Raw genomic sequence first — 12996 nt, forward strand, 5'->3', positions numbered from 1 at the left:
CCTGGAGGCAGCCAATTATAATTTCTAATGTTGTACTTTCAGCACAGTGCAACATAAAGAAAACTAGACTGGACACGGCAAATCTAAACCGGACGGTCCAGCTTAGGAGCAGCCTGTGGAACAACCTTTATTTCCTTCTCTGCCTCTAACATGGCTGATCTGGATTAACATCCCTAGCACATCTTTTTTGTTTTTCGCTAACTGGGTATCTTCATTTTTATGTTATTTATAGTTGATGATAATTCAGAAGTGGATCAGAGTTCTGTGGAAGCCAAAGCAGATTAAAGAAATAAAACCTGGCTCTTAAATGAATATAGCCCCATTCCCTACTACTGGTACACTACATAAAAATATAATGTAATCTGGGTAATCCATTTCACAGGATATTGCAGCTGCTGCACAGGATGTTATAAGCAACTGGCTTATCGGAGGTGATCCTGCAGGAAGAGACTCTGTACAAATCTGTACTTTTTTTTGGTAGGTGATCATCGAAGCTTCAGTGCTGTGATAAAGGGTGGACAGAAGAACAATGTTATGGCACTTCAATACAGATCAAAATGTCAATGGAAATACAGTAATTGACCCGTGTCCTTCCATTTCTATACGTAAATGTTTATTCTGCCAGTAATGAGCGTGTCTGGCTGAAGGTGGCTGATAAGAACCTTAAAAACACAAATAAAGACTTCCACTGACATTTTTTTCACTGAATTCACCAAATACAAAAATAATGGCTTATTCTAAAATTAGCTTACAAACGTGTGTTGGAATTTGTCTATGCGTTATGAGCAACATCATTAACCCACTGAATAGGAATACTCATGAAGTTTCTTAAGGTAAATTTATTCTGTTGTATTTATACTTATAGGTACACTTTTTAAAATTAAATTTTAGATGAAGTATTACTCAAATCTTCTGACTGCTAAGGGTTGTAGCACATTAGATTAGAGATGAACCTCCTCCATCTTTAAACAAGAGTTACAGATTGAAAGCTATAGAAAATGGACAGCTCTGAAAAGGTTTAACATCTGGAAGTACAGACACATGCAAGAGTCTATATGATGGTGTTCATACTGTTGCTTCTTGATAATTCTCGTGAATTTCTTTATCTAAATAAATTTAAAAAGCCATGTAAAGCCGTGAGCTACTGAGGACATGCAGTCCCAGAATTGCTCTGAACACAGAAATCTGTTTAAAAAGTTCTGTTTTCCAGCTCTCTCATTGCTTAGCTTAATAAAGCTAGGATTGTAATCCTAACCAAGGGCTGTATTGATTCAGCTAAATGCAGCCATTAAACCATCAAGTTTATTAAACTTTCACTTCAACTACCGTTTTTTTCAGTTTCAAGCCATTCATTTTATAATGAGGCAGATGGCTTTTTACCCCTTCCCTTCCCCTTGTGCTGTTGGGAAAGCTCCTGAGCACCCCATGGTCAGAGCACCCATACATACGTGTCATAGACATTCAGCAGCCAGTTGAGGCACATGTCCACGCAGAGAGGAACGTTGACCAGGTTATTGTGCTCTTGTTCCAGTCGATCGTAAATGGTGGTCAAGCAGTTAATGATCTGCAGAATATCCATCGGCTGGTCGTTTTGTTTGAGGTTGTGCTGGTCCAAGGCATCACATGCAGCAGACAGACTCAGGAGATCCACTGTTAAAATAAAAAACAAAAAACCACAATAAAGATTGAAGAGAAACAGGGGTTGTATTACCCATACCCAAAAAGTAAATAGAACAATTTACTTGGCTTACATGCCTAGCCAGAGGACATTTTATGTCCTCTGAAAGTCACGTGCAAAACTGGTTTCAAGACTCCTACAGGTGCACTGTTTATTCAGCTGTGGTCTTAGAGGGCAGTGTTTATAAAAGTGAAATTTGGTTCATTGTTAGCTGTAAAGTACCTATTATGTTATCAAATCCTTTGGAAATATTACACATAAAGTACTATGTAAGTAAAAATTACATATTTCATGTTTTATGTACCTACAGATAGGCTAATATTTGACTACTGCATTCACCAAATGTGCTCTAAACACAGTACATGTCATCAGCTTTCCTGAGACGTGCCGTCCATTTCTTACATGTCGAGCAGTCTTAACCGAACCAAACTCCACAAGGAATATACGAACAAATCACAACTGAACTGGGATTAACCTCTGTTACTTTTCTTCTGCTGAGAACAAGGACAAGAAGGTTCCAGAAACATTACATGACCTTTTTCAATATTTATTAATGAAATTTATCCATTTTTAATTCTGCAGAGCATTTACATTTATAAATACCTCTATGACATTATGGAGTAAGACACATTTAAAGTTACCAGTCAACATACAACAGAGTTTTTTGTCATGGACATTTAACAACTTGATTTGTATTCCGTTTTAAGTCAGTTGCATTTTGAAATTCAGATGTCCAAGGCAAAACAGAACTTCCCTTTCTCAGCTCTTAGTCTCTGCATACTAACATCAACAGCAGCATCACATTTTGGGGGACACCAAATCAGACAGTTATGGGATGTTGGTTTACAAAGTAAAACACGAATAAGAACAAAAGAAACCAGAAAAATGAGACTATCAGTGCAGATCTTCCTACTGCCACATGAAAATCCTTTGTAATTCCTTGCAGTGAATTTCCAGGGTGTGAGAAATGGGGACATTAAAGCCCAGATGCTGTTAGTCCTGCTCATGCCATGAGCAGTCAAAAAGTGCAGCACGATTCAACATGACTCGAGGGAGTAGCATCTGGCCCAAAATGAACTGCCCAAAATCATCCAGGAAATTCTTCACAAAACTGGGAAATGAACTAACCCAACTGCAAGACCAGTTTTTCTCTCATTGGAATAAAAATGTGCTTTACTGAGTCCTGGTAAGCAACATCTCTTGGTAACATCAAAAAAAAAAAAAAAACCCAAACGTGTAGAGGCTAAATGCAGAACCCCATACAGGAATTTTTTTAGAACTTGATGCAGCTTATGGGCACATTTGCCAAATTCACACTCGAGTATCCTATTTTACCAAGGATGAAACTGACCCTTTCATGTCCTAGTGGAGATGAAAAATACTTTAGCTGCACACAGGGCTGCCTGGTAATGCTGCATGGACAGTACGCCGGGATTTCATAATTGCCAAAAGAATTGCAGGAGTATAAATTTCATTGGAAATCAATAGGGACTTCTGCTACCAAATCCCTTAAGCAATTCTGAAAATTTCATCCTGTGGGACTGACACACCCAGTGCTAGAGTGAATAAGGAAAGCTTGGAATGTTATCCCCATTATTATACCAAGAAATTTAATGCTGAATCTGTGGTTTTGTGCAGGGTTTTATTGGAATTTTACTTTTTTCACATTAGCATATAGATATTTATTAAAAGAAAATCTTTTGGAATATTATCTTTAACCTACTACCATATAAAATATAGCTATTCTAAGGTCAGTGTTATATCCCACAAAAGCATATTTATCAGACCCATTCCTAACAGTCTCAGAAAGACGCTTTTCTTCTAATAATTTATTAGTCAAATTGGAAATAGAGCACTGCCTTCACGACACCTTGAACTCTGAGCTTTAGGCTGAACTCTCAGTTCCTTTGAGACTATGAATCAACGGTAATTAAATGAACCCCTCAGGCATCTGAGTGGCAGCTTAATTATATATGCAGCTACTGCTAAACATGGGTCATTCCACTTTGTGAAAGCTTTTCCCACTAATAAGCAGCAACTTCTGAAAAGCCTTTCACCCCGCTCTTCATCAACCTCCTGTCCTATCTTGAAGTTAATAACACATGTTCATCTTATAACAAGCAAAAAGTGCTTGCCACTGTGCTCTGCTTTAGGGAGCTTCTTTTTATGGGAAGAATAGTGGCTCTGGCCTTCACCACATTAAGCTCCTCCTGCATCTTTCCCACCAAGATTAAAGAAATGTGGGGGGGTAGTCCTCTCCCAGAACCAGGAATTGCGTATTTCTTTCCTGAAAGCAAATAGGAGGTCCCATGAATGACAGACTTTCAACAGACAAGCCCCAACAGTCAGATATGTATTGAAGAGTTGTACATTCATCACAAACCTTTAACTGAAATAAACCATACCGCTTTATGCTTTGTACTTTTTGTGGGTTCTCTGCCACTCTTTTGTTCTTTTCTACTTAAAATTCCAAAACTGACTCTGTAGCTTCTAGCTTATTTTGAAATCTAACTCATCTATATAAATACTTCTTTGGCCTCTAAGGCAAGAGAAAAAATGTTAGGATGTTTGTAACTAGACACCAATCTGTGGCCAGATTGCAGGAAAAGTATAAAATATGACCTGGAATAACTAACCAACTGAAGGACAGAAATGACAATTAACAGGCAGGAGAAAGTATGCTGTGGAGGTCACATACTGAACTTAGGGAAAACTCAACATATGGCTGGTGATAAAAAGTATTAATGGTGTTCCCAGAATGCAAGATCATCTCCTCTGTAACCTGCTGCTGTTGGCTGATACATTAAAAAAATGTATTTCATCTAGCCTGCATAAACTTAAAGGAAAAAAGCACCTTAACAGAAGTTCCTGAATATTTTCTTTTGCTGCATCTCCAAGAAAAGTTTGTGAATACATCTCATTTTATTGACATCACAATGTTCAGATGTGGTTTGCACTTGAAGATCTGATCTTTTAAAAGTGGCAAAACAAGAAAGTCAACATGCTTTGATGTGATTATCAAAGGAAATCATACATTTTTAAAAAAATGGTGCAATAGTTACACCTGGCATGCCCACAATAATTTTAAAGGCTGGGATGATAGAGCCACCCACTAGACTCTTCTAAGGTAACACAATACACAAGCATTTATTTGTTAAGGATTACCATTTTCCATATTCTTCTTTAGGCTTAATATCCTGGTGTCTTAATGTTCATTGGGCTGATTTACAAACTGAAAAGAACTAAAGTCTAAGTATAGTTCATTTTTAAAAGGGTTTCTATTCTTGCCACTGAGAAATAGGCTGTACCTTCACTTCTGCAGGCCTTCTATTGTGCACACATCTTTAGAGTGCTCCTCAGTAGACAATACTGCTCTGCTTTTTATGAAGTTTGCAGAAAAGAATATACACATATATATTTAAACTCCTGCAATTTTAAAACTGAAATAAAACGTAAGAACTGAAAGCAGCACCTACTGCAAGTGGAATTTAGGGATTTTTGACTATGCGTAGGAGCCCTGAAATGCAGCACTGTGCTCTATTTCTACTAGTGCCAAACTGCAGAAAAAGAATTTTGTAATGAGCTGGGTTTTTTTTAAAAAAATCTAATTAAACTGAGTTCACAAGCGACACAGAAATCACAGAATACACAAATACAATGATGGTGTCTCCAAGCACAAATATTTGTAAGAACAAAGACTGCTAACCAAATTCCTTAAATACTTCTCCTTAGATACAAGTATGAAGAATGTGCTAAAGTAATCAGTGTAAGCGCCACTGCATGTCTCTGAAAATATCCATTCTCAGAAAATCTACCTAAGTGTAAGCTCGAGAGATGAACTAACTTCAGTGCATAATTACAATTCCACACTGTAAAGCTCAAGATGAGTCTAGAATCATTCACTGGTAGGAATCAGGGTAATAGCGATAAAACAGGATGCAAAGTTTTATACTTTCAGCCATAAAAACCTGTTACAAGTTACACTTGCGCACTGCCAGCTAGAGAAAACTGTAATTCCAAAAATTTTAGTTCCTTACTTCAGTGCTGCACTGATTATGAATACTTTTCACTGCATATCACTCCAGTTTCTTTACACTACCTTTCCACAATGAGTGTGGCAGGAGTGCTGTGCCATGGAAAGATGTTTGTGTTTCTGATTATCAGAACTCATTTTTTGTCACTGCATTCATGTTGAAACCTTTCATTATGTTACAAGACTTTTCACTTACTGTTTATTTTTTCCTTTTTTTCTTTTTTCTTCTCTATTTTTTTATAAATTCAGAAATTAAATCTGTTCACTAGTGGAATTCACCCATGCTTATAAGCCTAAAAGTAAACATGCTCAAAAATACCGAGGTTTGACACAGTTCCAGAAAGCATGTGAGCACAAATCCCAACTTGAGATAAATCAACAGCTGACACATTTGCAACTGTGTCAGAAATTTAACCCTGTAATTAAATGCCGAATAGTGAATGTTAAAATATTTTAATAACCCTCCAAATTGTACCACCTAATAAACTGCTTGCTTTGGCAACTGATTGGCCTACCAAGAAAACTATGAACAAATTATTTAGCTATCAGGTTACCATAAGCTGAAGAGGAAACGTAACTCCAGTGACAGGTAGAATACCATACACCAGTTGAGAGAATTAAAATGTTAGAACATGCACATCACTAGTGTATGGCTGATGAGAGACTTCTGAACATAACCAAAAGCTGGGGAAAAATGAAGCTAAATGTTTATTGTGATGATCTCGTTTAAAGGCAACAGCCCCTCAGGGTTCAAGATTCAACTTAACAAACCATTAAGCAACTCCAGCTCTGGAGCGATTATTTCACCCGAACTCTCACTGTTCCCAATACACTACAATCCTGTTCCTTTGGTCTTGAGCTGTAAAGCTGCAGCTGACACAAGATGTGGCTCCAGTAATGAGCACAGTGAAAATAGCAGCTAAAGAGTATAAAGATAAGAAATACGCAGGGGATGTTAGTTTTGTTTCTGATCTGCTGCTCTGTCTTACAAGGGACAGATCTGCAGACCACCCAGCACTTTGGTTTCATAAGGAATGTGCAAACCGGTGGCAGCAGAAGACCCTTCAGGTGAGAGGTTTCCATGCACCAGGTAGAGCTGGGGGTATGTGTGGGAGTGTTCTTCTGCACCTCAAAGTTGCAAATAAACTCGTGTGTTGGTCATAAAGTCTTCCTGGCAGCAGGTGAGGCACAGGCACATACTTACGGCAGAGGGCTTTCTGCAGCCTGCGGAGTTTCATGGCAGTCCTGTACGCCGAGAACCTGACGTTGTTCAGGTCAGCTGTAGGGGGGAAATATTAAAATAAAAGATCAGCTTTACACCTTAGAAATAACTAGACTCACAAAGACATTGTTCAGTTGAACTAGAAGATTATACTCATTACTTAAAATAACAGAGAAAAAAAAAATGTTAGAAACTCTACTTCACTGAGCAAAAGCCTTCAAACCTTGACAATCAATCATCCAAAAGAAAAACACTAAGCCCTAAAGTGTTACTTCCTTTCGTTCAAAGGCACTGAACTTAAGAGCGCCTGAAAGGACAACATCAGTAACTGCAGTAGTGTTGTCTGAAAATACTGCAGCCTTTCACATGGAAGGCACTGTGAGAGAGAGAAGAACCTGAAACTCCTCCTTGCCTGCCCGATGCACCAGCCAGGCTGCGTGCAGGCAGCCCCAAGAGAAGAGCTCTGCCTAGGAAAAAACAAGCGACTCTCAGCTACTGCTAAAAAAAACCCTTAAAAAAACCAATGAAACTTTTGTGCTTTCCACCTAAGCAGATCCCAGCCATGCCCTGAGATGTAGAGCCTTCCTGGCGGGAAGCTAGCTTACCCAGCCAGGTGAGTTCCCAGGTTCCCACCTCCGAAATAGCGGGGAGCCGGTGGGTTGCAGCAGCACGACGGGGAATGGCACCTGGCTAGGAACACACGGTGTGGCGAGATTTTTGCTAGAGCCTTCCTTCTCACATGAGGACATCAGCAGAAGTCCTCACTGAATAGTTTAACCATGGCTTGCAAAACCTCCCAGGACACTGCAGGGACGAGGCACACCACACCAGAACAGAGAAGCCTCTCAGCGCACGGGAGGCTCAGTATCAGCTACCTGAACATTATTCAGCACCGAAGTGTGGTGATCTCCACAGCAAGGCACAGCAATTGGTCTGTAACCTAAGAAGCGAACACTAGACAAAACTGAAAAGAAAGGAGGGGTTGTCTTGGACCAACTCTGGCCAGGAAACTGCATTTGCATCTTTCTCTTCTATGAAACCAGACTGAGGAAGATGCGCTTATTCTAATCTTGTCCCTGGCTTTGTTGAGGGTGGCCTTGGGCAAACCCCATTTACAAGGATGAAGATAAAATTCACTGAACGTGAGGCTGAAACTACTGTAGCTGAATTCCTGCCATCAGTACCAGTACATTGGCTAACTCCTAATTTACAACTAGATTTGGCATACCAAGACTACAGTGCAGATGCACCACCGCTTGTGTTACTCAGAATCATACTCAGGATGCAGAAGTGAGTGCACAAATCTGGCAAAGGGCTTTTGTTTATGCGAGTAGATCAACAGATACCTAAGTTAACTGTGTGCAGCTTCAAGCTGGTACCTGCATCAAAGAGAAAGTGGGTAAGCCATCAAGGTTGCTCTTTTCGGGGCAAGTCCATGAACCAATGCTGTTTCCCAACTGGCATTGCCAGCACCTCCCAGGGATGCTACAGGGCGGCTGCACTGGGACCTGAGGAGCGGGGGGGGGGGCACTCTCGTGTGCTACAGCGCGGTCACCCCCACCGCTCAAAAACCAGACTGCTGCTGGCATGCTTCTGGCCCTGTCACCTACCCAACTAATTCCTGGGCACAGACTCTCCCAGGCATTTAAGCGGTCTAGGAACCGTTCCCAACAGATCGGTTGGCATCTTGTAATTTAAGGGTTTTCTAGCACAGAAATGGACTGTTTGTGCCAGCCAGTTTCAGCACCCGGCAACACTGCTGAATGCATTTAATTTACTGATGAAACCCATGGGGCCTAAGGAGTTTATGATGGGAAAGTGTTTGGAAAATGTGAACTACTATGCAAATACAAAAAGAACATTGAAAAAAAAATGTACTGGCTCAGAATAAAGGTCCATTTAGCCCAATAAGCTGCCTCTAAGCCTGGCAGACTCTTAGAGAAAGAATATGATCAAAAACAGGGCAAATACAAAACAGTTCCTTGCTGGCATATGCACTGAGGGGCTATAAAGCTGTTTGCAATGTGGTAGCTTGGGTATAACTATCCCAACATCATTTACAATGCTGTACAGGTATAGGTAGCAGAGGGAATATAGTCTCAATTACATTAATTTTAATTAAGCTGTTCTGAATGAGTAATTTGAGGTTTGATAATTCAGTAGTTTTGTATAGCTTAATAAAAGCTGTGGAACATTTCTAAAACACGTCTTAGAGCAGAAGGGAAAGTTTCAGCTTTGTATATCATTTCTTTTTCTTTGCACAGTTCCATACACCTTTTTAATGGGCCGTTCTCCTGTGTATTGTTCCTGCCAGCTCCCTCTCTCACAATCATCCTGACACGTCCAGAAGCCTTAATGTGGTGTGGAATACAGTGAGCAATTTAAATAAGGCGACTTAATTTGTCTTGAAGGGAAATTAATAAAGCAGTCTCTTGCAAACACACTGTGACTTCAATTACATTTTGTACCCTTGTTGTAAATCTGCAGTTGTATTCTGGAAAAAAATATATACTAGATTATGGTTAGCATTTGATAAAATGAAGAAGCCTTCCCTAAATTTTCCCTGAGTATTCTGAAAAAAGCTTCTCTACTTATTATTTACATTTTAAGAAATATTAGTAAATATATATGCATATTCCAGGCTTTGATCAGGGCAGAAAGTACAATCCATGAAGACACTTAATCCTGAAAGTGCTGTAGTTTACATCTATTTTCCTGTATATGTGATACACGCTGAATTTATTATCAACCTTAATGACATTGCTGCCAAGAAGCATCTGCTGTAAATGATCACAAGCAATGTCAGGAGCTAGTTTCAGAGCCCTCATCTCAGGTTTTGGGAAAGTAGCAGCAATATCATCTTTTGGCTCTACGTGCTGAGGCCAAGTGTAGCCGTTGCACGCCTCCACTCCCACCTTCGTTGCTGTTATCAGTATTAGCCCATGCCCAGCTACTGTCCCCGTGTCAACTGCTCACCTCCCCTCTTTGTTACGCCACCACCTCCATGCTCCTGATTGACAGCTCTCTTACCAGGTGGTGACAGTCATTTAAGGTGACTGGATCTTAATGATGTAACCTTTCCCCTCCCTACTCCTATGAAACTGCCGGTGGTGTCTTATCTCCCTTGGAGCTACTGCTGGAACAAAAGTGCTGCTCTGTGGAGCAACGAGGGGAAGCCCAGGCCTCTCCTAATTGGGTTCAAAATATTTCCCTTGCTGGTATATGACCCCATTTAAATGAACCGTAGAACATAAGACTGTCAGGGAATGAGAGTTGGTCACTGGGCTCGGGAGCGTTGGAGGTAACGGCACCACGAGCAGCAAGGGAGGATGCTTCAAGTGAGGCAGTATAAGGCGCTGCCTGGCCACAAGCCAGCTGCTACTGCCAGGAACGTGTGGAGGAGGGAGGAAGGAGGCTCAAGCAGCAGCAACGTTCCAAGGGCCTATGGAAACACCAGTAGTTCCTCCTTCCCTGGGGCCTTCCCCCCCCCCCCCCTTCCTGGGTCCCGAGGGAAAAAAATCTGATGCTTTCTCCACTCCCAAACAGCCCACTAAAAGAGTCAGGACCCACTAAGCCTTGACTCCAAAGCTTTTATCATCTCTGAACAGGTTGGAGAGCTCAGTATACCATGTAAACTTTCCTCCAGCCCCTTCCTCCCACTCCTAGAAAGTATGCACTGTCTCATCATCCCAATGAGGTGGTCAGAGGGTTGAAGAGCCCTTGGAGCATGTGAAACTTTTGCAGGTTGTTTAACGATACTCCCAGTCCTCGCTGCTCAGAAGGTAAGTTTCAAGCTTTGAACAAAAAAAGTAAATGCTCAAGAGCATCATCTGTTTATGGTCTGAAACAACTATGTAGTGGAAGAGGTCACGTGGCCCCTGGAAAGGAACAGACTGAGGAAAGGATCACATGGGAGTATTTGGTGACACTCATATTTACATCCCAGAGCAAAGAGAAATCATGGTTCTCCCGTCACTCAGCCACGAACGACCTCTCTGTTCAAGGGAATATAAATCTTTCTAGGGGAGAAGATTTAAGATCGCTTTACAGAAGACCCGTAAGACAGGGCAGGTGCTTACAGCTGATGCCTTCGCAGCAACAAATTCCCACCAACACAGCAGTAAGATCTCTCCACGGTCTTCCTAAGCTTCTGCTGCAGCCCTCCCACTGTCATGGCAAAAGGAGTTGAAAGTGCTAAAGCATGAGTGACTCTCAGAAATTAGGAAATCTCCTTTTGCTGCTTTCTTCTTTTCATTATAGACATGACAAGCACCTCCCTTTGCTTCATGGCAACTAATGCAGTGGGGAGAATGTTATCTAGAAAAGTGATTTCCTCCGTGTCTATCATGTGCCTACAACACATGAATATGTTCATGTTCATATTCTTATGTTCATTCATATTAATATGAATAACACTGAACAAGAACCAGTGCTGTTGTTACGCATGCAGCTTTAATGAAGAGGACTTCAGACTGCTGATAGGAATAACTCAAATCAGAAATATTATGGAAAGATGATCAGATAAGTAAATCCTAGCCTTTTCTGCCTAATTCTGCATGTTGAGAGAAATCTCAAAACATAAGGGCTATGTTCTTCCTCAAGAGAGATAAGACAGCCTCATCAACACATTTTCCAATGTTGTATTTCTACAGTATTGTAGAAACAGCTGTAATTACACATAGCAGATCCTTTTGCCAGTGGATAATCAGGTAAAAAAACCCACTCATTTGAGAAGTGGCCAGTGATTTGTATCAAAAATTCAAACCACCTGCTGGAATGTCCCACTGACTACTGACACAATATCAACATATAAAATGTTGTAGATTTATTTTATTTTTTTTTTAAATCCTCCCATGCTAAATTCCAGATTTTACATTGGGATATGAATATTAAAAGGAAAAACAGATCCTCATATTCTTGAGTCTTCCAACAAAATAAGTTGGTAAGCAACTAAAAGCAATAAGAAAATTAAAGAACAACAGTAAGTTTTTAAAAAGAATATATTTAACAAGAGGTTCAGTGTCCAGCATGGAGGGATATTTGGTTTTATTCTTAAGTATAGTCGCGTCTATAACCCAGACAACAGGTTTTTAGTAAGGTGTTTCAACTGAACTGCTTTCCATGGTGGTTCTTAAACAGACTAACCCCCCTACAGTTGCTCCAGCTGCTAAGAGTGCTGAATGACTGGGATGTTTCATTTGATAATGTACTGCCCTCTGCGACAGACTAATCTCACTGAGTGTTTAAAAGCTCCGGGATGGGCCAGACTACCTCCTGTCAAAGGTTTTTCATATAATTTGTCTCTCTCACATAAAATGTAATCTGAAGGCATCTCAGGAAGTCCTTTCCACCTGGAAACCACCATGTTTTTTACTTTAAAGAGGGTTACTTGTTTATATTATTGTGAATATTATTATAATTGCTTTTTAATTAATGAGGACAAAACACAGCCATTTCACTTGATTTTATGGACAGCAATTTTCTCACTGTCTGAACAACATCAAACTGAAAAGAGCAGCTTACATGCTTCAGATGATAACTATCTCAAGAGTAAAATTTGGCAAGTTAACAACTAAACTCTTAGAAAGAAATTAGATGTCATCAGGTCAAATCCTCATTTTCATTTGGTAAGATTTACAGAGTTTTGAGGGTTTTTTTTACTCTTGCTTATTTGCAGGGAAAAAAATGTGAACCTACAGTGATAAACCTCAAAACCTGAAAGTCTTACTCAACCATAGCTTGTGACATGCTCATATAGCTGTTCATAAATACACTGCCTGCAGTGGATAAACTATTTTGGGAATTACATGTCACTGTTGTCTCTGACAATGCCTACCTAACAGAGGTTAAAAACTGTTTACTGTACAGTCCTGAATAGACCATAATTCCACTACCAGTCACTAAGCTTTCATGTTTCATCAGACATTAACGGCACTCTGACTTTTCAAGAAGCTTCATCTCACATCGATTCAATACAGCTACGATTCCCTGACCGGCTGATAAGAATGCCGGGTTTCTTCCTGCTGCCCAAAACCTGTGTATAAATCTTTTAATGATGCCCTA

The 12996-nt window shown here is 40.2% G+C and overlaps 1 protein-coding gene across 7 annotated transcripts in view; it reads right to left on the minus strand.

The window, feature by feature from the left end:
* DMD (dystrophin) overlaps positions 1-12996 on the minus strand; it is a 922027-nt gene that overhangs the window by 61458 nt on the left and 847573 nt on the right. For all 7 annotated transcript variants that reach the window (XM_050904429.1, XM_050904456.1, XM_050904446.1 and 4 more), the window contains 2 exons: positions 6916-6990; positions 1449-1650 (listed from right to left, as the gene is read on the minus strand). In XM_050904429.1, the coding sequence (XP_050760386.1) occupies positions 1449-1650; positions 6916-6990 (277 nt within the window). The remainder of the gene's footprint in view (positions 1-1448; positions 1651-6915; positions 6991-12996) is intronic.

This window comes from Gymnogyps californianus, chromosome 1 (assembly GCF_018139145.2).
Source record: "Gymnogyps californianus isolate 813 chromosome 1, ASM1813914v2, whole genome shotgun sequence".
Taxonomy (NCBI): domain Eukaryota; kingdom Metazoa; phylum Chordata; class Aves; order Accipitriformes; family Cathartidae; genus Gymnogyps; species Gymnogyps californianus.